General features: G+C 34.8%; 4 protein-coding genes across 6 annotated transcripts; 2 read left to right on the top strand and 2 right to left on the bottom strand.

Annotated features, from left to right (window-relative positions):
• LOC109725984 (probable steroid-binding protein 3) lies at positions 1114-1748 on the top strand. Its single transcript, XM_020255403.1, has one exon. The coding sequence runs from the start codon at positions 1163-1165 to the stop codon at positions 1430-1432; it is 270 nt and encodes an 89-aa protein (XP_020110992.1). The 5' UTR covers positions 1114-1162; the 3' UTR covers positions 1433-1748.
• On the top strand, positions 9621-13485 carry LOC109725928 (probable folate-biopterin transporter 2). Of its 2 annotated transcripts, none has more exons than XM_020255331.1 (5): positions 9621-10591; positions 11637-11896; positions 12093-12188; positions 12297-12467; positions 12574-13485. In XM_020255331.1, the coding sequence occupies exons 1-5, from the start codon at positions 10186-10188 to the stop codon at positions 13285-13287; spliced, it is 1647 nt and encodes a 548-aa protein (XP_020110920.1). In that variant the 5' UTR covers positions 9621-10185; the 3' UTR covers positions 13288-13485. The 2 variants fall into 2 exon arrangements, with proteins under 2 accessions (XP_020110920.1, XP_020110921.1); XM_020255332.1 differs by having other exon boundaries at positions 10247-10616.
• LOC109725953 (protein HEADING DATE REPRESSOR 1) lies at positions 13710-17069 on the bottom strand. Of its 2 annotated transcripts, XM_020255362.1 has the most exons (3): positions 16798-17069; positions 14271-14629; positions 13710-14158 (listed from the first exon to the last, which is right to left on the bottom strand). In XM_020255362.1, exons 1-3 carry the CDS (start codon positions 16856-16858, stop codon positions 13943-13945), a joined length of 636 nt encoding a protein of 211 aa, XP_020110951.1. In that variant the 5' UTR covers positions 16859-17069; the 3' UTR covers positions 13710-13942. The 2 variants fall into 2 exon arrangements, with proteins under 2 accessions (XP_020110951.1, XP_020110949.1); XM_020255360.1 differs by lacking the exon at positions 16798-17069 and having other exon boundaries at positions 14271-16371.
• LOC109725801 (enhancer of rudimentary homolog) lies at positions 20263-23541 on the bottom strand. The gene is made up of 4 exons (XM_020255166.1): positions 23410-23541; positions 21597-21690; positions 20881-21001; positions 20263-20640 (listed from the first exon to the last, which is right to left on the bottom strand). The coding sequence occupies exons 1-4, from the start codon at positions 23413-23415 to the stop codon at positions 20547-20549; spliced, it is 315 nt and encodes a 104-aa protein (XP_020110755.1). The 5' UTR covers positions 23416-23541; the 3' UTR covers positions 20263-20546.

Below are 26104 nucleotides of genomic sequence, written 5' to 3'. Positions count from 1 at the left end.
TAATATTAATATTTTTTTTAATTTTAAAGAAAAAGATTATTACTTTTGTATAAAGATAAAATTTACACATAACAGCATATCAGGCTCCTCGACGCGAAGATACTCATGAAAATTTTATCTAGTTGGGAGAAATATGTAAATTGATTTACATATTAGCTTAATAAATATAAATTATTTTTAAACTTTAGAAAAGTGCATCAATATTTAAATGTTTTTAATTAATTTGAATTTTACTCCTACCTCTTTTTTTTCTTTTTTTTTAAAAATAAGTTCGTGGGTAATGAAGTGCGGAGTAGGGACTTTTTTTGCATTTAGCTCACTGACAAATTTTATTTTAAAATTAGTCATGTCAAAATTTAATTTGCAAAAATGGTCCTGAGCCTGTCACGAAGGCGCCACGTCAGCGCCACGCGAGCAGGGCCGGGGCCCGTGTGTTAAGTTGAAAATGGTGAACCATTCACCGTGTTCAAACACGGTGAATGGTTCACCGTGTTTAGTATGTATTTTTTGTATATTGAAATGAGGAATAGGGAGTAGGTATGCGAATAGGTATGGATATCCGAAATATTATCCGAATCCAAACCCGAATAAATTATATATATATACATAATTTATTTTTATTTATTTATACAATATATAAAATATTTAATAATTTTTATTTTTTAGATCTTCATCCAATGGTATAGATTATTAAAATTCGCTCGGTTCAGGTTCGGGTTTTGAGTTTTTGGTCGTATATGGATATGGGTATGAATTTTTAAAATCCGTTGGGTTCGGATCCGGATTTGGATTTTAATTTAATTTTTGGGTTCGGGTTCGGATTTTTGAAAAAAAAGATGTATTCCTCTTTTCATTATAATACGTACTAAATACGGTGAATTATTCACCGTGTCACTACCGCCCCCAGTCCCGCTCGCGTGGCGCTGACGTGGCGCCTGCGTGGCAGGTCCAGAGCCATTTTTACAAATTAAATTTTAACTAAATTATTTTTAAAATAAAAATTTACCGGGGGCTAAATGCAAAAAAAAAAAGCCCGTGGAGTCGCCATCGAATACTTTTCTCTACCAAAGGATTAAAAAAAAATAATAATAAAATCAACCACTCACCCACTCCCCATCTCTCTCTCTCTCTCTCTCTCTCTCTCTCTCTCTCTTCGCCATTGATGGAGTTCACGCCGCAGCAGCTCCGCGCCTACGACGGCGCGGACGCGGGGAAGCCGATCTACGTGGCGATCCGGGGCGCCGCCTACGCCGTCTTCGCCGGGCGCGACGCGAGCCGCGCCCTCGCGAAGATGAGCACCGCCGCCGCCGACGTCTCCGGCGACCTCTCCGGCCTCTCCGACAAGGAGATCGCCGTCCTCAACGACTGGGAGAACAAGTTCAGGGCCAAGTACCCCGTCGTCGGCCGCATCGCCGCCGCCTCCTCCTCCTAGAAACCCTAGAAACCCTACAAACCCTAGCCATGTGAGTATATGTGTGTTTGGATCTGTTTATAAGTAGCGGTGAATAAGTGGAGGTATGTATGGATTTCGGTTAACTGATGATTCGCTTTGCTTAGTTATGGATGCTAGAATCGGTGTAAAAATCTATCTATCTATGCATCAAAGGTGGAAACTTTTTACCAATTATCGTGATTTGATCCTCATGGTGGTTGTTGTGGATTGATCGAGCACTGTGTTTGAATTGTTTTTGATTTGTTAATGTGTTATTCGCGCATTTGAGTATATATATGTTCCGATTTGGACTGTATGTAGCAGTAAATAAGTGAGGGTATTCGCTGATTTTAGTTTTAATCACCTTACTATGGATGTTGCATCCGTGCATCATTGATCTATCTGTGGATGAAAGGTGTAAGCTTTTCGCCAATTGTAGTGATTTGATTCTCATGATGATTGTTGTGGATTGTATGAATTGTTTTTGATTAGTTAATGCATTATTCATTGCATTTGAGTGTACATATGCTTGGATCTGTTTATAAGTAGGGAGTAAGTGTGGTGTGCATGGATTTTGGTTTTGTGATGAATTGGCTCGATCGGTGTATAGATCTATCAATGCCTCAAAGGTCCGAAATTTTTAATAATAAATGATTAATCCTGGCTGTGGTAATTATACATTGTTTGGGCGGTGGCGTTCGACTTGTTTTCAATTTGTTAGTCCCTTATTCATCACATGTGAGTGCATGTATGTTCGTATGTAGTAGTGACTAGTGAATAAGTGGAGATATGTGTGAATTTTAGTTTTATGATGAATTGGCTTTCTTACGGATGCTATATCGGTTTATTGATCTATCCATGCATGCAAGGTGTGAGCTTTTTACTAATTAGTGATTAATCCTCATTGTGGTATTTGTGGCTTGATCGGGCATCTGATTCGTTTGCATTTGTGTATGTATGTTCGGATCTGTCGACAGTTTTAAGCGAATAATTGATGGTATGAGTGGATTTCTGTGTTATTGTGGTTTCCCTTGCCAATGGTAAGTTGCGTTGCCTTTGGGCTTTGGTACTCGTAATATTTTTAATTTTTTTTTGATAGCATATATATGTGTTTTAGGATGTGTTCTCAAAATTAGTTTGTTATGACTTGCAACTTTTACTGAATGGATTTCTTATGCTTCTTGAATGGGTTTTTGCTTGGCAATTAGACGCTGCCATTTTTGGTAGTTAAGTATCTGAAAATCTGTTAGTAAAATAGTGCAGGCATGTAGGGATGAAAATGGGTCGTATATGGATTCCATAGTGCCCAAGCCATATTCATATCCATATTTTTATGTTGGATCCTGATACAAATTCGGATGTTGATCAAATCCTAAAAGATGGGTTCTAATACGGGTCGGATGTTGAATGGATACGGATATGTATAGAATATTTAAGAAATAATAGAACTGAAAGAAAAAAAAAATTATATATATATATATATATATAGAGAGAGAGAGAGAGAGAGAGAGAGAGAGAGAGAGAGAACGAGGCTACTATGCTATCTATAGTACCGGAGCTCTGGTACTATAATCTTGTTTTCGATATTAGGGTGTTCAAATCAATGATCCATACCGTTAAATATGGTCTAGAGTATATGAAGTTCTTAGATATAAAATTTTAGTATTTTTCGACATCATTTATTCAAAATGAATGGTGAAAATTGAACAATCTTTAAAATATGAGCATAGGACTTTTGAATTCAAGATCAAGGATGTTGACCTTGATCTAGATAGTTTAAAGTATTTCCTATCAAAATTTGAATAAATTAGATTCTCCTGCACCGTTAAACTACAAACTCGCCATAGTAGCTATTGAAATTTTACAATTTTGAGACGGTTTGATTATAAAGTAAACTATGTTGAAAAAATATAAAATTTATTTCTAAAAACTTCAAATACCCTAGATCAGTTTTAATGGTGTAAATCGTTGATTTGAACATTTTAAGGTTGAAAACAAGACTACAATATTGGGGCCCCAGTACTATAGATAGTATAGGAGCCTAGTGCTCTCTCTCTCTCTCTCTCTCTATATATATATATATGTTTGTATGTATGTCTGTATGTAAGCTTCTTAAATTTTATAAAGAAGTTACAAAAATATACAAATTCTAAAAAAAAATAAAAAATGGATTTAAAGAGGATGTAACATGTTAAAAAAAATCAAAACCAGTTTCGGACTCATATAACTTTGGATTCAGATAATCTGAATCTGAAGAACTATAGTGAACCCGAATTTGAATCCTAATCCAGAAAATAGTCAAGTTCGAGATCTAAATCCGAATCCAAATTTGAGTCGGATAGTAAAATTCCAACCCATATCCGAAAATTTTGAACTCGGAGTCGAGTCGGGTTGTATATTATCCGACCCATTTTCACCCCTACAGGCATGTGTAAATTTTAGTGTTATTAACTTAACAATAAATTGCCCTACCTCTGGTAGTTACATCAGTGTATTGATTTATCTATGCATGAAAGGTGGGAGGATGTTTTCCATTTATAGTGATGAACCCTCATGGTGGTATCTATAGATTGTTTGGATGTTTGTGGTTCAATTTTTCGTGTCGTTAATGACTTACTCATCTGTGCTTAAGGGATGTGTTCTAGGAACCTAATTGCTCTAACTTTTTATAGGCTTGATTTCTTTTTGCTATTTGTGCTGAAATATCTTGTCACTTTGGGTAATTAGGCATCGGAAAATTGCTCTGATTAGCTCATCTATTCATCTATGCGCGAAATTTGTAAATTTTTTTACTTATTCGTCATCAATCTTTATGTGTGTTTTAGGCTACATCAGAATTTCGGTTGTGCAACTACCATTCTTCTATTGCATCCTTTCTCCAAACTTTGATACTTTGATGTACCATCGGATCAGAGACCTGAAATATTCTGTCATATAGATTATAATTTCAAGAAGCGAAGTGTAACATTTCAGATATGTTTGGATGTCAGAATTAAGTTGTGTGTTAGTAATTTATTCAGTATGGAGATCTGCAATTTTGATTTCTAGTTATTGTGAAGTCGTGTAATAGTTCCCATTTTCAAGGATAGGAGCTTTTCGCACATGGTGGTTCGTCATATTTTAATGTACAAGATATTCATAAATCTGCATCCTTTCCTTTCTCCAAACTTCAGTTATCTTTCCTAATCAATGATACTTTGCAGAAGCAGTTACTGACGAACTATTGGATCAGAAACCTGAAATATTCTGTCACACAGATTATAATTTCAAGAAGAAGTGAAGTGTAACATTTCAGATCTGTTTGGATGTCAGAACTAAGTTATGTGTTAGTAATCTATACGGTATGGGGATCTGCAATTTTGATTTCTAGTTATCATGAAGTCGTAATGGTTCCGATTTTCAAGGATAGGAGCTTTTCGCACATGGTGGTTCGTCATATTTTAATGTAAATAACTAATTGACTTTGTTATGTATTATGTACTTGTAGACATATTTCCATTGTCCTAATTGCGATTTCTACACGCAACTAGAATGCATAAAAGAAATGAAATGTGCTGAACTAGATATTCATGAATCTGCACTGTTCTGGGTTTGGAGTTTAGGGTGTAGTTTTGCCGATTTTTGTGGTCATATTTGCATGTTTAAGGAAACTTTTACTTCTTAAGTTATTGCATTTTTATGAATATTTCTCTTGTTATGTGAACACATGTAAGAAGATAAACTCTTTTGATGTAGTTGATATCATTTTGACTTTCGAAATTACAAATTACCCTAAGTTTATGGACAATAATATTTGGCCCCAGATCTTTCAGAACTTGATTTTGACTTTGGGATCTTGCTTTTTCGGCATAATTACGAAATTTTTTTCTTGCACTTTAGCCTTTGTCTCATCTACCTCATTATATTTAAAATTGCATTAATTAGCTTTATGCATTTCGCCATTATTTCAAATAGTTCTAAAAATCTAGGATAATCCGCGAATTATATTGTAAAATTTACTAAAACGAGTTAGTCTATTATAGTGTTCCACTTCGTAGTATCCATTTAATTTGCAACTTAAAAATAGAATAAAAAAAATTAGATAAAAGTGATCTTTTATTTTACCAATACTATCAAAATTTATAATTTATTAAAGTTCGTATGATTCTACTGCATTATAAAGTTTTACATGTGAATTCAACAATAATTCCAATTTTGGGACTTATTTAAAATAATAATAAAGTGCAGGAGGATAATTAAAAGAATTTTTTAACTTAGGTGGTAATTGAGACAATCCCTCTAAGCTACAATATAATACTTTTTGAGTTTCAATATAATGCTTTTTCCTAAAAGCACTATTTAAATTACATTACATTTGGATCCGAGTCAAACGAGCTCTTAAATAGTGTTCTAGTTATTATTTATTTTTATTTATTTATTTATTTATATTTATTTGTTTGTTTTCTAGCTCAACATGCCAAATTAGGACTTATGTGCCTTTGGGTTTTTATATTCTTTATGTTATAAGCCAATGCGGGGAAAAAGTTGAAATATTATGCCTAAACATGTTCGGTTTTTAAACTATGAGATGGTAGTTCTCAAATTTTAATTTATTATATTTTTTTGTTCGAATTTGTAGGATTATTATAATCAAATTTCACAATCTAGTTTATTAACAAAATATGAACGCCTGGTTGATGCAAAAGAGATGTAGCATTTTAAGTTTTACTGTTTGAGACTAAGTTATATCATTTAAAACTATTTAGATTAAGTTGTACCATAAAAAATATACAAGTTGCACTGTTTGAGAAGTCGCAATTTAGTCTCAGATAATGAATTAGTGCAACTTATCTCAAACAGTATAATTTAGTCTCAAATAATATATTTTTTATTTTTTGTGTTACGATTTAATGTCAAATAGTTTTAAATAGTGTAATTTAGTCTAAAGCAATGCAATTTAGTCTAAAAGAGTGCCATGTCGTCTCAAACAGTGCAATTTCTTTTTTTTTCTCTTTTTTTTTTTTCTTTTGACTTTTCTATAGTGGCCGTGATATATAATGGCCTTTCGAGGAGAAAAAAGAAAAAATATTATTATTATTATTATTATTTCCTTCTATTCTCTGCATTATTTTTTCCTACCTTGTCTCCTTTCTCGTTCCATTGTCGCAACAACTGCCTCCGCTCCGACGTGCTCTCCCTCTCCGTCATTTCAACCCATGCGACACTCTTGTCATCGTTGTTGTCGCCGTCCCGTGCTTTCCGTTATAATCTTACCTCTACAATTTATGTCATATCCAAAACTGTGTCGCTGCAGCCGACATAGGCAAATGTGGCGGCAAGGTAGGAGAGAGAGTTGCACGGCATTAACTTGGGGACGATGGAGGGGAAGAAGAAGAGAAAGGAACTGACGAGGAAGAAGGAGATGAAAAAGAAAAAAGAGATAAAAAAAATAAAAATATTTTGATCAGTTTATTAAAAATAAAAATTTAATATATAAAATTTTAAAAAAAATTATTTTTATATATAAATAAAAAACTGTTGGATCTTTTTTTTTTTTAATGCAAATTGGCCTTACATAGGACAACATTTTTTTTATTTTTATTTTTATTTTTTATTTTTAATTTGACAGCTCCAGTTGGCTACCAGCTCTGCCATTTATTTTAACCTTTGGATACCTCTCACACACACAAAAATTGTCTTATATTGATCCACCCAATTTGGACCAGGTCCACCATGGACCGGGCTCATAAAACTCACTGCACGGATCTTAAAGTGAAATCCAAACCGTTGAACATGATTGAGCAGAGCTAGAAATACATAAGTAAATAGAATCATTTACTTTCGCATTATTTTCTAAAATAGAGCATATAAACCGATGATCGGCATTATTAACATGATCTACACTACTTATTTAAACTTTTTAGGGCATGAATTTTATAATTTCTCGACAATATTTGCTTGGCGAGTAAGTTTTATTAAATTCATCTTATATAAAATATAGTAAAAACAACTCTTGAAAATTTACGCTTTGCTCGGACCCAATTTGAACTCAAACTTTGGACAATATATTGTGTCCCGGTTTGGACGTAGTTTAAAGGAAATAGATTATGCGGATTCCAAACCCAATTGGATATGGTTTGAGCCAAATTTTTTTTAAAAAAAGTGTTAAATCAATTGGAATTTAAACTTTGTGTACTCAAATATAAATGTCATAATCGCAGGGACACTTTATATATACATTTTTAATTTTACCACTAAAACTATTAGTGTGTATTTGAGTTGTTGATCCGAAACTTTTTATGTCCAGATTTGATCCAAATTTTACAAAATAATTCGTCAAGATCGACTTTTCCAAAAAATATTTATTTTTTTGAATCAATTATTTTGCAAAATTTACAATTTATAGATATATAAGGTATGATTCTACTAAATTACCTTTAAATTTACTTTCAAAAAAAAAAAAATCTCCCAACTCCAAATACTCTTTTGGGAAACTGAAAATCATAGACCGGTTCTTTGAGTGTCGTGGTGGACAGGGTCCACCTAAGAATATTTTTCACCACCACATCACACATGGGAACCCACAAAACTCTCTAAGGTATCGTTTGGTTCAGGAATAAGCAAAAAGTAGCTATTCCAGGAATAGGTATAAATTGAGGTATAAACGAGGATTAGATCAATTTTGCGTTTGGAAGAAAATTGGGTTATTTCTGATAATAAAAAAGTAGTGTTTGGTTAGATAAGATGGAATAAGAATTAAAGTGGGTAGTTATAAATAAAAAATAATGATATTATCCCTTTCTTTATATTAGAATTTGAACTTTTATATTTTATATTTATATTTTAGAATTTAAAATATATACTTTTAAATTTTAAAATTTTAAAATCTCAAATTTACAATTTTAAAAAATTAAAATTTTAATTTTTAAACTTTAATAAATAGTTATTAATTTAGCCAATATTTTATTACTAACTTAGTTCATTATTAATTTAGTTAATTAATTAATAAAATATTATATAATACATTAATTAATAATATTTTATTATTAAATTAGTAGAGGAATAAAGTGAAGAAATTGTTATTCCACCAAAATGGTGGAACAACAATTTCCCACTCTTAACGGGTTATTCTAGAATAACCCGTTAAGAGAGGGATTAAATAAACTCATCCCCTCTTCTAGTGTTTGGATGAATTAGAGGGATAAAGTGGTTTATTCCCACTTTATCCCTCAACCAAACACTGCCTAAGGAGACAAGTAGAAATATTATCAACACCTGGTGTATCCGTACATCTCATGCACCTCACTCAATATTTGCTGGTTGAGATTATAAATTAAATATTCAATCCAATAAATACAATCTATTTTTAAAAGAGCCAATAAATAAAACTAACAACATCCAAATATCCACGCATAAAAGCTCGTAAATTTTATAAACACGTCACTTATGCATAAATAATTCAAAAAATTAATAAGATAAATAAGAAGTACTGAATCAGAATTCTTTCAAATATATAAGTTTTTGATCTTTCTACGTTGTATTTAATAATTTAAGGTATTTTAACTTAGTAGGGATCGAATTTTTTGATATTTGATATTATTTATTCAGTGATCGAGTGGTCTCATGTATATCTTACACTTTTTCACTAAAATTATTAAGTTTATAACCACTTAAATAATATAAAAAATATAATATATAAAATTATAAAATATAAAACTATTCAAGTTGCTTATCATGTATATTAGTGTTGATCATCAATTTAAATTTTTTTATTATAAAAAATGATGAAAAATTTTAAGTGCTTGATACTTTAAAAATTACGCTGCCCTATCTCTAAAAACAAATTATTATCCAAAATTTATAAATTTAATATATTGATCTCTCGTATTTTGTGTTTGATGAGTCCCATATCAAATGAATTCGATTTTTATTTCAATGCCAAAATAAAATGGAGCATTTAGTGGCTTGGTGTATTAATTATACACTTATAATAATATATACACTTGGTCTATGCAAATAGTTTATCTAAACAGGAGCCAAAAATATAGGACACCAACTGATTAAGACAGCCAATGGAATCGTGACACGTGTAGGACAGGAGCTGTCGAAAGCAGGTGAAAGATTTATTATTATATAATATAATAATAATAATAATATCTCGTGAATGATAGGAAATAAAATAAAATAAAATAAAATAAAAATTATCACACGTTGTACGCAACAAATTAAATTAAAACTAAAAACGCCTCTATTAAGTCAAAATCTTACTCCTTAATCCCTCTAACCCTTTCTCTCCTCCGATTTTGTGCGCATTTCCACAAAATTTGTGTGATTTTTTTCTCTCTCACACGTTTGTTCGCTTCTTCTAGAGCTTAATTTCACGCATTCAATCGATTTTTTGTTCAAATTTGTAGTTTTTTTTTGTCTTTTTTTTTTTTTTTTTTTTTTTTTTTTGCTGTTTTTGGTCGCTGGGCATGTGCAAACACATGTCAAAATCTCTTTTTTTATCCTTTTTCGAGGTGATTGGATCGAAATAGGAGGTGCCCAGTTGGGGAAATTGGTTTCTGATGCCCCTTTGGATCTAAAAATCCTTTTTTTTAAAAGCTTAAATCTGTGTTTTTGTGCGAGATTTGAGCTTTTCATGTAGGGCCAAGTTCAATGTTAGGGTTTTCACCAAGTTTTTCCTAATAGGGTTTGGTAAAATCCCATTAAAACCATGAAAAATCTCATCTTTTGTACATAGATTCAAAGTTCACTCCTTGATCCGCACCAAAATGGCGCCACATCTTTCTCCCCCAGTTTGCGGGGATAAGGAGTGCTTTGAGGAGGCAATAATGCTCTCCGAGGAGTCTCCGAAGGCGAAAGAAGCTCCAGAAGAGGAGTACAAGGAGCCAAATTGGTCCCCCTCGCATTGGTTCAAAATGCTTGCTGAGGAACTGCATTGGAGCTTTGTGTTTGGGGTGGTCACGGTTTATGGCATTAGCCAGGGTTTCGGGGGCGGCGTGTCGAGAGTGGCGTCGGATTACTACTGGAAGGATGTTCAGAGGGTGCAGCCGTCGGCCGCGCAGGTGTATCAGGGGATCACCAACATTCCCTGGATCATTAAGCCTGTTTGGGGCATCCTCACCGATGTTCTGCCCGTGGCCGGATACAAGAGGCGCCCGTATTTCATTTTCGCAGGCAATTCATATGAATGTTACTCTGTGTAATTCCTATGCATTTACGTTTCCATTCATTATACCGTATCGCCATTTTATTACTCTTGCGTAACTTGTTGTTGCAATGCTCGATTAGGGAAGTAGATTCGACTATAGAGTACACAAATATAGTTTTGTAGGTATTCAATTGCCAATCCCGGGGGTTTGGTTCACAGAAAACAGTTTTCTGGCTGGAAAAGTATTTTCTGCCCGCTTGGTTTCTATTAGGGAAGTAGATTCGACTCTAGACACAAATATAGTTTTCTAGGTATTCAATTGCCAATCCGGGGGTGGGTGGATTCGACTATAGACGACACAAATATAGTTTTGTAGGTATTCAGTTTTCTAGCTGGAAAAGTATTTTCTGCTCGCTTGGTTTCTAGTAGGGAAGTATATTCGACTATAGGCGCAAATATAGCTTTCTAGGTATTCAATTGCCAATCCGGGGGTGGGTGGATTCGACTATACACACAAATATAGTTTTGTAGGTATTCAGTTTTTTGGCTGGAAAAGTATTTTTTGCCCGCTTGGTTTCTATTAGGGAAGTAGATTCGACTCTAGACACAAATATAGTTTTCTAGGTATTCAATCGCCAATCCGGGGTTGGGTGGGTTGTGTAGCCAGAAAACAGTTTTCTGGCTGGAAAAGTATTTTTTACCCAGTTCGTTTCTACGAAAAGTAGTATCCTTGAAATTTTTTTTTTTCTAGGTTTCATAGAAAAGTCTCCTTTTTGTTTTCCAGATTTTTTTTTTTTTTATCGGGAAAAGGAAAACTATGGAAATGGTGTTTTCCCACGATTTTCCAATTGCAAATTGTTAGTTTATTGAAGCACACTAAGAAACGAACAGTGTGTTACCCCCTTAAGCTACGTTTCATTTTCTCTCAGCAATTTTCCTTGTCTTGTTCCGACCTAATGAAAATCTTGTGTTCGCGATACTTATTCTTCTTTGATTGCTGCAACTCTTTTCACAATTTTAACATCAAGTGTTAATGATTTACTCTCTTACTTTGAAATGAGAAAAACACAGGTCTTTTGGGGGTCGTTTCTATGCTTACGCTCTCTCTACACGACAAACTGCACGTCGTGTTCGCGGTGGTGGCGATGACCGCAGGAAGCGCGGGCGTGGCAATAGCTGACGTCACGATCGACGCATGCGTCGCGCAAAACAGCATAACTCATTCTTCTCTCGCTTCCGACATGCAAAGCTTATGCGGCTTGAGTTCGTCTATAGGAGGCCTCTTAGGATTCGCCATAAGCGGCCTTCTTGTTCATGCTATTGGTTCGCAGGTGAGACATATCTGACTATTAAAAGTTTTCTTGGCGGAAATCATAAGTTGGTTTGTACTGGAAACATTCTTTTTTTAAGTTTTGGTACTGCCGTACGGGGAATGTGCAAATTTAGATTCTGCAGGGATACATATGGATGTATGAAACTATCTCTTTCTTTTGCAATCAACTGACATTTGATCTTAAATGTCGAAAGGGAGTGCTCGGATTACTGAGTATACCGTCTGCATTGGTTCTTACAGTCGGAATACTACTGAAGGAAACTCACATCCCAAACTTCGCCTACGAGCAGGTGAGACGAGTTGGTAAACTTTAAATACCATCTTACCTTTGTTTTTTTTTCCCTTTTACTTTCGCATCGATGCTTAATTGCTTCCTCGAACTCTTCGATTGGTATCAGGTCTACCAAAAGTTTCTCCAAGCAAGCCAAACTATGTGGGCGACGTTAAAATGCGCCGAGGTGTGGAGGCCGTGCGCTTATATGTTTGTATCTCTTGCGCTGAGCTTGAACATCCAAGAAGGGATGTTCTATTGGTACACCGACACGACTTCGGGACTATCTTTTTCCGAGGTACAATGTCTTTTACAGCCTCTTTCCGTAAACTTAGCGGCGGTTATTTAACCGAAGTATGATTGTAAATATCTCAAACGCAACGAAACTTTTGCTCTCGCTGCAGGAATCGATTGGCTTAATCTTTTCGATTGGTTCGGTGGGTTCGCTACTAGCTGTTATACTCTATCAAAACTCACTCAAGGACTACCCTTTTCGCGGCTTGCTATTCTGGAGCCAAATACTCTCGAGCGTATCTGGAATGCTCGATCTCATTCTGATACTTCGCTTAAACTTGAAACTCGGGATCTCGAATTACTTCTTTGCGGTGATCGATGAGGGCGTATCTCGATTGGTCGGCCAGCTTAAGTGGATGCCACTTTTAGTACTTAGCTCCAAGCTTTGTCCAACGGGAATCGAGGGTACTTTTTTCGCGTTTCTTATGTCTGTCGACAACGCCGGTTTGCTTACTTCTTCTTGGGGTGGTGGGCTTCTGCTTCAGATGCTGAAGGTCACGAGGACGGAATTTAGGAACTTATGGGTCGCAATTTTGGTTCGGAACATAATGAGATTATTGCCGCTGAGTTTACTATTTTTAGTGCCTACAAGTAACCAAAATTCTACTATACTTCCTATGGAGATGCTTAAGGAAAATTGCATTATTATTAGTAATGAAGCTCTTGATGAAGGAGGAGGAGATGGTATCGAACTTGCCTCGCTCGTCGACAAAAGCTATTCTTGTGTTCTTCCTGCCAAAGCGCTTATCGAAAATGAGAAAATTGAAGTTCCTGAATCAGATGTAGATGACGGCGAGCTTGCCAAACTTATTGAAAAGAGTTGAGGACACGAAGAAATATAATTTAGATTTTAGTTTTAAAATTCTGTTTGTTTTTTTTTCTTTTTCTTCTCTTTTACTGGATTAATTGTTTTAGTTCCATTGTAAACTGTGAAGATAATGCTTCTCCCATTGTCTTCATATAGTGGTAAAATTCTTACGATATCAACATTTAATGACAAATTATTGATTCTTTTTGTTTTCTTTGTCTTAATGCAGTAGAATTGGCTTGAAATTCTCCTGCATGATCACAATATGACAGGTTTTGTGTTAGTTACAGTAGTAATGTAGGTTAAATCATGTTTTTATTTACTCCTTTTTAAGTTTTCTGAGTTACTGATCATTTGGATGCATTCATACTTTTGATCTTGTGGGAGCAGATTTTGGAGCATTACATAGTTCAAGCCATGCGAGTCGAGTTATCAACATATAAACAAACAAACAAATATATATGTATTGATCTTATATCACAGACACCATCCAAAATGAGTTACAAAATAAAGGTAAATATATAAACACCTTATCTATACGCATCTACTGCTATGAACTGCAACATAAGACCTCAATTTTGGACACTATGGGAATCACCAACATATATAGTGGATACATGATCTCAATGAACTGAAAAAAAAAAAAAACAAAACCAGAGTCACAACGAGTATCAAGAATCCGCGGGAGGTTCGTCGTCGACTTCGTCATCGACTGCTTGGTTTTCGTCGAGCATGGTCACGAGCATGGAGATCTGCTCCTGCAGCATCGCGTTCTCTCTCTCCACCTCCGTCCGCTTGCTCCGCTCCTGAAGCAGCTGTTGCTGCAGATGCTCGAGGGCTCTCGAATCCTCCTCCAGCTGCTCGTTCAGCCCGTTGATCTCCCGGTCCTGTTTCAACCCAGCCGATGATTCTATCAGAAAACAGTGTAGTTTTCTAAGTGCAGAGAGTTTAGGAACTGTCGAATGTCAATGCAATGTTATCCTGACAAAACACGCAGACCTTTCTGTTCATTTCCTGGACTGCAATCCGCCGCATGCTCTCGACGACGTCGACGTTCACGAGCTTGCGCTTCTTGCCTACCAACCACCCTTTAGGGTACGAGGTGGAGTCGAAGTCCGGAGGCGGGAGGAGGTCCTCTGCACGGATGCCGCGGCCGTTGGCCGGCTCCAATGGTTCAAAGAGGGCTCTCCTACGGGCGGACAGCGCGGTTTCTTTCGCCTCCGGCTTTGCATTTCCATCTGCTGCATCAGCTGTTGGAGTGCTGCCTGCTTTATCTGATCCCTGCAACTGGCTGTCATTACTATTTGGTGCTTTTAAGCTCTCTTCCGTGAGGGCGTTCTCCAAACTCCGACCGCTTGCTGAAACGAAAATGAAAAGGTTCGGGAAGAATATTCTTATTTTCCCAAGATAAATAATACACACCCAGTCTTTGACATACATGTTAAACCTGACGGGACTTCGGATAGTTACAACAACAATGTGAAAGCTGCTATAATATTATGAATCTCACCTATTCATCCATGAATTTGAATAGTCCGTAGTTTAAAATGCATATAAAACGACTGCGGAAGCACATTTTTATATCATGAGTGCCGTAAAAGTTAGGTATAGAGAGTAGTGCATTGAGATAGATTTAATTTTATACTCTTTATTAAATTTCTCAATAAAATTGGATACAAATACTCATAGAATTGTGTTATACGAGAAAACTAGAAGTTGAGCGCTTAGATCTTAATGAAATGGCAACTTTATTGTATATTTCCATCGAGGAATTAAAAGGTTAGTGAATTGAGTGTTGAGTTGTAGCAATTGAAATCCGATAGAAAATTTCTTTGGAATATTTGTAACACCCATTCTCATATGCACGATGAATATGACGAACAACACCCATTCTCATATGCACGATGAATATGACGAACAGGAAATCGTATATCATCAGTGTATATATATATATATATATAGAGAGAGAGAGAGAGAGAGAGAGAGAGAGGATTTAAGTGCCGTGGCATGGGATCGTGCCGGAAATTTGCCAGCACGGTGCATGTCGGGCCGTGCCGATGGGTGCCGGTCATAAAAAATATATGTGTGCCGACACGTAATGGCATGAAATATTTATTTTCTTTAGCAACAAAATATGCCAATTATTTATTATGTACTTTTATCAAATCTTTTGAATTTTATTGAGAAAATTACTCACTAATTTCAAGAATAGAAAATTTTGAGTTGTGACATTGGCACGGGAGCTGTATCGTGCTGATATCTTGTTGGCACCATACGATACGGTGGATACGGCCCGTGCTGATGGGATTAAACTATATATAGATATATATAAACTTTCTCATAAAGCTGAAGGGATTTTGAAGTTGCTCTGGTATCATGTTACATACCTAATGTGATCGGATATCTAGAAAACGATCTAGAAATATATTTAATAAGAACTTTTGAAAAGAAAAAAGAAATATATTTAACAGTAATGAACTCCTAAACCCCACAGAGTAGAAGCGAAAAAAAATTGAACCTTTTCCCTTTAGCCTTACTAAGAAACTATTATGAAGGTTTTTTACTTAAAAAAGACAAAAAAATGTTAGTGTTTCTTAGAAGTACTCTATGCAAAGCTACAATGACTTAAGGTAGGTAGTAAAGGTAGGATTTTATTTCAGAGTGCCACAAAACCAGGAAGCTAAATTACACTTTTGTGCAATTTTTGACTTAATCTTTTCAAATTATTGCAATGAAATCTACGGTATAATTTGGTTGACTAAATAGTGATGTGTCGCTGATGCAGCAGTAATATAATAGTATTGTGGTCGATGCTGTGGGAATAACTAAGATATCATATCACCGACTCACCGTCGTATCTGCAATACATTATCATTTGGTTAACTAAATTACGCTGTAGAACTTGATTGCAACAATCTAGAATATTCGAGCAAAAAATTGCGACAAATTAAAGTTCGAGGATCAAAATGTCACGCGCCTCATAGTTTGAACAGTAACTATTGGAATTGCTTACGAATTAAATAATTTGGTCTTAAATTCCTCAAAAATATTTCAAATAAAATAATAGCTGCCTCCAAAATTTTCTTAAATTTTGGAAATAATTCTCTTTTGTTTTCCTATTCAAAATTTTTCTTAAAATTTACTCATTCATTTAAAACACACACAAAAAAAAAAACAAAGTAAATGCTAAAATTCTTTTCAACGGACACGTGTCGGTTGCTGTGGTCTAATAGATTCGGTCACGGTGATGACTCGAACCGGCATTAACCGGTAACGTGGAGAACATTTCTCGATACCCCCTCGGATGCCCCTCGGATGCCCAAGCAATAAATTTTTGTTTAAAAAAAAAAAAATTAAAATTTAATATTTTTTTATAACATAAAATGTTCTACAACCAAAACCCTAAAAAAAAAATTTCTCAATACTAAAAATATCAAAAGTAGGAGGGAGAACTATGCAGATCATGATGAAGAGAAAAAGTTTGGATCAAAAAAAAAACAAAAAGGAAAACGAAAAAGAGAAACACCTGATCTCTTGCGCGAGTTCCAGAAGATTCGAGGAGGAGAGGATGGAGAGAACCCATCCATCAATTTATCTCCAATCCCAATTCCTCTCTCTCGTTGTATTTCTTTTCTATCTTTTTTTGGAAATTAAATAAAGAATAATCAAGAGAGAGAGAGAGAGAGAGAGGGGGATCGAGGAGGTTTTGTGGGTTTCTTACTCAAATCACTTCTCTCTCTCTCTCTCTCTATCTCTTGCTATGAAGGAGGGGGATTGTGTTGTTACCTTGGTTTGGACGCTTACTCATTAACACGACGATAACATCGATGATGATGATGATGATGATGATGATGGAATTAACGGACGGATCTGATGATGCGGATAAATTGCGGTGCAGTCCAAAACTGTTTGGTGCTTTTACTTTGGTTCTTAAACTTTTAATTTTGATTTTTTGTAGACCCTAATTTCCAGCTTTATTACCTACGGAAAAACAAAATTCAAGTCTATATCTGTAACAACCCATTAGAAGTAATAACTCGTTCAGCTCGAACCACCGGTTCAAAATACTTCAGCTCAATTATTATTATCAAGATTATCATAAAATATGAGTCTCGTTTCATGCTTAACAATAATAATTGGTTGGATTCAAATCACTAGTCCAAGCGCCAAACTACTTATCTAAGAGGACCTCTTGCCCAACCACCAGCCCAAGAGGATGTGAGATCCACCTCACCAGAAGATGTGAGACCTGTCTTACACTTTGAGCACACATTTAAGATCAATCACATCATTGGAGGATATAAGATCATTCTTAGTTTTAAGATCATTCTCATATGCAATTAAGATCACCATCACTAGAGGATGTGAGATCTGTATTTATACATTTTAAATTATTAGAGGAGAAGAGATGTGAGACCCGCCTCACACTTTAAGTTCACTATCACCAGAGGATGTGAGACCTATCTCACACTTTAAATTTATAATCACCAGAGGATGTAAGGACCGCCTTACAATTCTGGCTGGTGAACCGACTCTGATACTTAATATAACTATTCGACCCACTAACAATATATTAACTCATTGGGTCCAAACCTCTAATCCAATATGCTTAAATTCAATTATTATTATTAGGATCTCTGATTCTTATATTTCAAATCACAACTCTATTTTCATCTGATCTGAAGCTATTAGGGTATCACAATATCTGTTACATTTATATGTATCGATCCAATTCGGGATCTATCTTATATTTTAATTCCATTATTTATTGAATTGTAATCCTTTTATTATATTGAATGCATAACCATCTTGTTCACTATAATATTTTTTATTCACTCAAAAATCACAAACCATTATTTAGTTACACTATCCTTTCTAAAGAATTAAAACAAAGCTCTTTTAAATTATAAATATTAAAAATTTATAATGTAAAAATTATTGCTCAATAATTTATTCTAACACTAGATAAGCTTATTAGAATTATATTATTTGATTAGAAAAATGATAAAAAAGAGGCGCATGGATTTGTTGTGCAATTACGAGCAATTATTCTCTCTCTAATGTAAGGACTAAAGCCAAATATTTTAAAAATTTTGAGGATCAAAATAAAATTTTCCGAGAAGTTTAGTGACTAGTGTGCAATTTTCCAACTTAAACCACACGCTGGGCGAAAGTGTAACGCTTGTGTCACGGTGTGTGACTGACGCGTGGGCCTTGCGATTGCCACGTGTCATACGATCAGAGATGTTATAAACCGGGATAAAAACGGATCGAATACTCGATTTCATATCCATATCCATTATTTTTATGAAGGATCCGGATTCAAATATTTGCTTCAATACTAAAATTCAAATTTATATTTGATAAAATCCGATTCGAATACGGATCGGATATTAAACCAATACGAATACGAAAAAAGTATTTAAAAAATAAAAAATTTCGATATGTATGTAAGCTCTTTTAATTTTATATAAAAATAGAAAAAATATAGGAATTCTAAAAAAATAATGATAAAAATTGATTTAAAGAGGATTTAACATGTTGAAAATATATTAAAAGCCGGTTTCGGATTTGGATAATACGAATGTGAATCCGAAGAACTAATAGTGAACCTAAATCCGAATCTAAAATTTTTGGATTTGAAGTCGGGTCGGTCGCATATTATCCTACCCGTTATTACCCCTACTTTTGAAGAGTTATATTTTACTTTTTTTTTACTTTCTTTTTTTTTTCATTGAGAGAAAGATAGTAGTAGGCTATTCTCTTTATTCAATTTTTTCTTTTAAAATAAAATTAAGTAGAAATATAAAGTAACTAAGCTTTGAAATTAAAATCTTGGATACCAACTATCATACCCTCCGCCCACTTTGTTAGATAAGTTGTATAAAAGACTCGTTTTTACTAAGAATTTGTTGGGAATCCCGATACCGGATTTTGTGAATTCGCAACCTACTTCGATACCGACTGCTGTAGATACGATACCGATTATTGTGATTCCGCAACGGTAGCGTCGAATCGAATTTTTACTATAAACTCGTATTCTCAGTAAAAATTGATACAATCATAAAAGAAAGAAAAATGAAAACAGAAAATATGCGGGTAAAACAAAATTTATTAAATAAGAGAAGATTACACATGACTCATCTTTTGTAACAGAGTAGCTACAACCCGAGCCCTCTTTTTGAATCTTTTCTATCCTTCTCTCGTCTTCTATAAACCCAAAAAAAGACTTCTCTCGTTGGTATATCCGTGTACTAGGTGCATCAACTCGATAACTCTCTCTCTCTCTCTCTCTCTCTCTCTCTGGAACGGCAAGTGATGTAAAGCTAGGATTGTTGGCTTAAATGAGCCAGTATTTTGCCTTGTGGTTGGAGGTCTAGTGGGCCGAGTCACGTTCGAAATGGCGTAAGATCAGGTTGAACCGAGTCATGTTTGAAGTAGCGTAAGACTGGATGGGTTGAGCCACAATCGAGACTAGTAAACGTTGTATCTGTATACTTTAAGTAAATTGATTGTATATTAGCTTTTGAGCTTAATGGTTAGCGCCAACGATCCGATGGTCTCTTCCACCTACATACACTGAAATGAGTTTCCTAAAATTGAACACATTGCACATGTTAACATAAGCATGCTATTGAAGTTGATTGAAGCAAATCCCTAGTTTACCATTACGCAAGCCTAAAAAGGGCTGTTTCATCCAGTTAGAGCTCAGTAGATGAGCAAAACTTTCATTTAGAATTTACTGCAACAGTTTTAAGTGTTGCGGAAGCAGAAGCTGCAAATCGCAACTTCTGCTTCTGGAGTCCGAAAGCTCAATTCAACATCCCGACAAAGCAAAACTGACAGACATTTTCATCTGACAAATGTCTAGTTGTTGCTTCTCAAAGTAAAAGCTATTTTAGAAGCCACACCATAAAGAAATTTAAACTACTAGAATCCAGATAATCATGGAGAAACGTTTTAAGACGCTGCATATTAGCCAAAGCTTTGATTACCACGAAACAAAATATAGAAATTAAACAAACACAAAATTCTCATAACAATGCACTACAACGAGTCGAAACGTTTCTATTGTTCCTTTGCTATCAAAAACTGATAATAAGTTCCCGAAATGTGTTTACATAACATGCAAAATCCTGTTTTATTATTACTTTTTCCCCTAATCCCAATCAAAAGAACTTTTAACTTCAAAAAGCCCATGTAAAAGGCATTTCTTGTACAGAACACGGGCAGTTTGTTTGACTTGTATGAGCAAAATCCAGTGATTGCTTTATTTCACTGTCGGGCGCGTTTCTGCAGATGTTGAAACATCTTTTGTTTTATCCACTGTCGGTCGTACGGCAGAAAGGCCTGAATTGAGCGATCGTATCTGCAAATGAAGCAATAGAAACTTATATCAGCAGTTACGTGGACGAGAAAACTTCTACGAACTCCTATGTGGTATAGCTTAATTCCACTTTACTATCCCATGGTCGGAATTGTGATACTTAACCATCATGAGGTAAAGTGTAACACTCGGAACCAGGCTATAATGCACGGTAACGCTTACATTGTCCTAAATAAAACATTTGAATAATGTGATGTTAGTGTCTTAAAGAATGATACTCACACGAGTGCACTTATATCCACTGTACCATCGATGAAGTTATAGAGATCAGCAATGTCGTAGCTGATGTTCTGGATCGTTGGGTTAATATCCATGACTTTCCTTTCATAAATCCTGCAGATTTCTGTCATTGCAGAGGTTTATGTTAGTTTCCTCTCATTTGGAAAGTCTTATTAACGCGGTAACTGTCAGAATCTGGCACCAGCATCTATAGAATTGTTAATAACAATTTTGGTACTTGGAAGTTTGCATTGGGTGCATGTTTAGTCCCCACAATTTCAAGCATTACAATTAAGGGTCTATAATTCCTGTGTTCGATGATCAAGTCCTTTCGTCACTCTAACTACAAGATCAATAAGAGATGACACAAACATTCGCACAACATCCAATGTGGCGTTGGATATTCCAGGATAATTTAGTAACTTCTACTTAATTACATAATTTAGTACTTTTTTTTCGTAGTCATTTTCTCCAAGTATACCGACAATTTACCAAGTAATACTTATTCCTAATCCTAAAAAGAATACACTGACAAATTCAGGATAAAAGATGTTTCCGAAAGTGGAAATGAAGAAATGGAGTCCGAATTAAAAGACTTGAACAAATTTAGTTCGCAAAGTGATACGTGAAGGGCAGTTTACTGAATCTGACGACACAGAAATAAAGAATTATATCTAAATTAGAAAGAATGTTGCTTTTTGTAGGCTGATTGTACGTACCATCCATAGCTTGACTAATCGAATTAAAATCCAGAAACGTCCTGCTCGCCCTACTTTGAGATGTCTGCATCAAAATAATGGTGTACTTCTCAGCCTGCAAACAGGAAATTCGAGACTCATTCTTCGTCAAAAAACAATAAGATGGTTAGCAGTTGCATCCGATAAGAAGCATATTAATATCTAGCTTCATAACAGCAAACATTAGTACTCGTTAAACTCGTAACTACATATACTCGGTTCGCATATATTTAGTTTCCCTAGTAATCTTTATAATTTGGTTGATAGTTGAGAGGGTCTCGATACATTTTTACCCTGACATAACAATCAATTAAAAGCATTACTTGAACAGCCTTGTAACCATGCCGTATATTCGCGGTAAGGATAATCATCACCGGAAGAATAGAGAAAATACAAATGTTTTTTCAAGCGTAAGACGACGCTACAACGACGTGCTGAATGAAGCAGTTATCAATCTGTTTCAGTAGATGCTATCAAGAAACCAAACTAGAAAGAAGGGCCAGTTTCTTATACACTGAGTTTCGATTCCAAAAGGCGTTAAGGATAATCGTCTTCACAACTAGCATAGGGCTGTCAACGAGCTGAACAAGAGCAAGCTAGGGCCGACTCGTGTTTGTTTGTTTATTAAACGAGCTGAACACGAGCTGACTCGTTAAAATATCGAATTGAAAAATCCAGCTCGTGTTAGGCTTGTTATTAACGATTAAAATATTAGAATCTTAATCTAATAATAAAAGTTTACAAAATATAGGACTCTTTACATTTTGGTTGACCTAAAGTCCAAATAGTAGAAATTTGTAGTTTAGGGGCCGAAAAAAAATAAAAATCTAATTCAAATTCTTTGCATGATGATCAAATTAGTTCCCAATTCTTTGATTTGCGAGTAATAGCAAAATAGCATGCATTTGCGGAGTTTCACAATTTTGCTGTCGAAACAAATTGTTCTATCAACTATGCTGTCATTAAAATCCTAACTAACCAAATTATATTATACCCATCAATTATATATATATATATATAGAGAGAGAGAGAGAGAGAGTGAGAGAGTCCAGCAATTATACTCCTATGAGTACGATCGCTTTCGTACTCATAAGTCTTTTTCGATTGTAGAACTTTCGAATCGACGATCCATATCGTTAAACGTTATTTAGAATATTTAAAATTTCTAAAAATTAAATTTTATAATTTTTTAACATTATTTATCTTACAATCAAAAGATCGCAAAATTGACAATTTTTAACGGCCAGTATGGAATTCTTGCTAATTTAACAGTGTAAAAGAATTAAAATCGGTTGAATTTTTGATAAAAAATTCTATTCACCGTCTAGATAAAGATCGATAACTCCGATCTTAAATTGACCGAAGGATCCGATTATCCATTTTTAGGACATTATTTGACCGTTTATTTTATGCTCGCTTGATGGATCTTATTGTGATTTTGAAAAATTACGACATTTATTTTTTAAAAAATTTCGAATACTCTAAATTATATTTATGATTTGAAAGCTGAAAACAATTTAGGAGTACGCCCTACTTTACGTACATATTTCACTCTTTTCAATCCATAAACTCCAAAAAAAAAAAAAAAAAAAAAAGGGAATGATAATGGAATCACATTATCCCCAGTCAAAGAGATTAATGAACAAAAGATGAGATAACACCAAAACAGATTATAAAGTAAGAGGGGGGCCATAGCAATTAGAGCTCAAAAAGAGAAACAAAATATAGGAAAGAGGAACTAAAAATAAAAAAAAATAAAAAAAAAAGGAAAAGGGAAAAGAAAGAGAGGTTTTACCATCATGGATTCCGCACGAGGGCAGAGATTTTGTTTTTTTCTACTCCTCGATTTGGAGAGAGAGAGAGAGAGCAGTCGGCGAGCAAAAGGGAGAACGGCGACGGTCTGTCTTCCGGAATCAGAAAAAAAGAATTATAGAGAGCGAAACGTATCGTGCTGTCAGCCGGCACGGCCCATATGTTTTTTTCTGGGCCGGAATTGGGCCGGGCCAGCCGGGCATCGGATGATTCAGATTTGGATTTTTCGCGCGGTTGCGACTCGGCTCAACACGGTATGGCACGGCACGGCACGGAGTCGGATCTGAGCTTGTTGTGCTCGACTGTATTTGTCAGTTCGGACCAGCGTGACACTGCATAGTCCAGCGCGGTGTAGTACGGATTTGGATCTGCCCATGTCGTGTTGTGCTTAGGTTTTACGAAACGCTATTGGCCCGGACTGTACTGGGCTGGGCCTGGATTGTTGACCAATTGAATTCTTTTAGTTTATTATTTTTGGAGAAAATTTCAATTATATGTCTTTGAAGTTTTCAAATTTCTTAAATAATACCCCTTATATATATAGAGAGAGAGAGAATTGAGTTCCTATGCTTTTAAAACTACCAAGTTATTAGTACATGTAGACTTTGGCTATTTGATTAAGGGATATGCGGTTAGGATGATGGGGAACCTCTAGGGTTGAGTGAGTGGTTGGTTGAATAGTATGATCTAACGGATAGAAGTGATCAAAGGAATAAATCTAACGGTAAGAAATTTACAAACACCAAATGCTTGGTGCTTTTACGAGCACATAGTCGAATTCTCTCTCTCTCTCTCTCTCTCTATGTATATATAGAGTTGAGCTGGAATACTATTAATAGTATTTAGGCTCTTTTACTATCAATTTTGTAACCGTTAGATCTATACTTTAATTAATTCCATTTTTTAGATCATACTATTCAGCCAACCACCCGTTTAACCCTAAGGGGATTACTGCTAAACCCTAGAAAACCACTATCATTCTGACCCTATAATTTTTCATTCAATGATTAAAAACTCTCTCTATATATAATTAATAGTATTAATATATAGTAGTTCAACTCCCTTTAAATATATAAATTTATTATAAGTTACAAATGCCCCCACAAGCTCATCTTTTGTAAGCAAGCAAACTTTATCCGTTAACTTGGTTTCATGATTTTTATTTTTATTTATTATTTATTATTATTATTATTTTTTTTGTTCGAAGTCAACAATTAATCATTGCAAATTTTTACATGTGGTGAGATAAGTGTAAACTGCAGAATGATATTACTATAATTTTTTTGGAGAGGTAATTAAGAAGGGTCAAATACAAAGAGTATTTTTCGTTATGAAATTTTCATTGTGTAGTTGAAAGATAGGAGTTTTATTTTTGCTCCGTAAGGCACTGTTTGAAAGTCGGAAAAGTTATCACTCAATAATTTATTCAGTTCAAAAAGTTTTTAGTGTGATTGTAGGAAAGGGGTTTGATTTTTACTCGAAAGGTCTTGATATCTATAATTTGGTATGATAGAATATATCATCTACGAGGTGATTTATTTTATTAAAAAAATAACTTGAAAACTAAATATAATATCCAATTCTAAATTTTGATCAAATGTACAAGCTATTAATTCAAAGTAAATCATAGAGATATGCCGAGCAAGATATTTATGCATCCAAACAGTGCACAACTGATTTTGATATTTATAATTTGGTAGGATAACATATTTTTCCTACGAGATTATTTAACTTATTCTAAAAAATAATTTAAAGACCAAAAATGTCATTCCATTCAAGACAATAATCACACTCCTATCTAGCTACCTAAATCAAAAAAATATTTTAAATAAAATATTCGTGCATTCAAATAGGGCCTAAAAGTTTGAAAATAAAAAATGAAATATGACTAAAAGCTCAGGGGATTGCAGTGCAATTTACCCTAAAATGACAGGTGTTGTCAACTGGATTATGCCCTTATCATTGTTTCACACACACCATAGTGGCATCATTTATATATATATGGAGTCTAATTTTAATTTGTTGATATACAAAGTTGTGCCCCACAAGTTGTAGCTATCACATAGCACTTCATTTTTATATTTTAGAATAAGCAAATAATGTGCAAACCCACCTCAACTTTGCATTTTAGAGTGACCAAATATTGTGCTAACCCACCATGCATGATATGTAAAGCATCAAGCCCTTGGACAACCAAAAGGTTTTCTCCTTTCTTTTACATCTTTATGTTAAATCAATCGTTCCTAGCGTCAGTGGCAAAAAGCTCGATAATGATTGGTAAAGATTTTAAGTTTGAAGTTTAGTTGTTTCACGTCTTAAACTAAGTTTATTTCTGAAAAAAGTAAACGAAACATGTGGTATACTATTCTTCTCTCTCTCACAAAAAAAAGAGTGACCACCAGTTCCGGGACTATATTTTGGTCAGATACACCCGTATTTGTGCTGAAGGTTCAGATGCAAGCGAATCGGATGCCGGGATGTACGGAGGCTATGGACAGATACATCTAACATACCCAATGCCGCCACGAGATCGAAAAGTTTAACCTGTTTGGTGGCAATCTGGTGGGTCGTCCGGACTGAGCGCAACAACATTATCTTCCGCGAGGTGCTTCCCAATGCTATCCGGGCTCTTGAACGTGTCGCTTCTTTGACCAATGCCTGGAACGGAGCCCTTTGAC

The sequence above is a fragment of the Ananas comosus genome, linkage group 20, assembly GCF_001540865.1.
Source record: "Ananas comosus cultivar F153 linkage group 20, ASM154086v1, whole genome shotgun sequence".
Taxonomy (NCBI): Eukaryota; Viridiplantae; Streptophyta; class Magnoliopsida; order Poales; family Bromeliaceae; genus Ananas; species Ananas comosus.
Note: the sequence above shows the minus strand (reverse complement) of the source record. Positions and strands in the feature narration are given on the sequence as shown.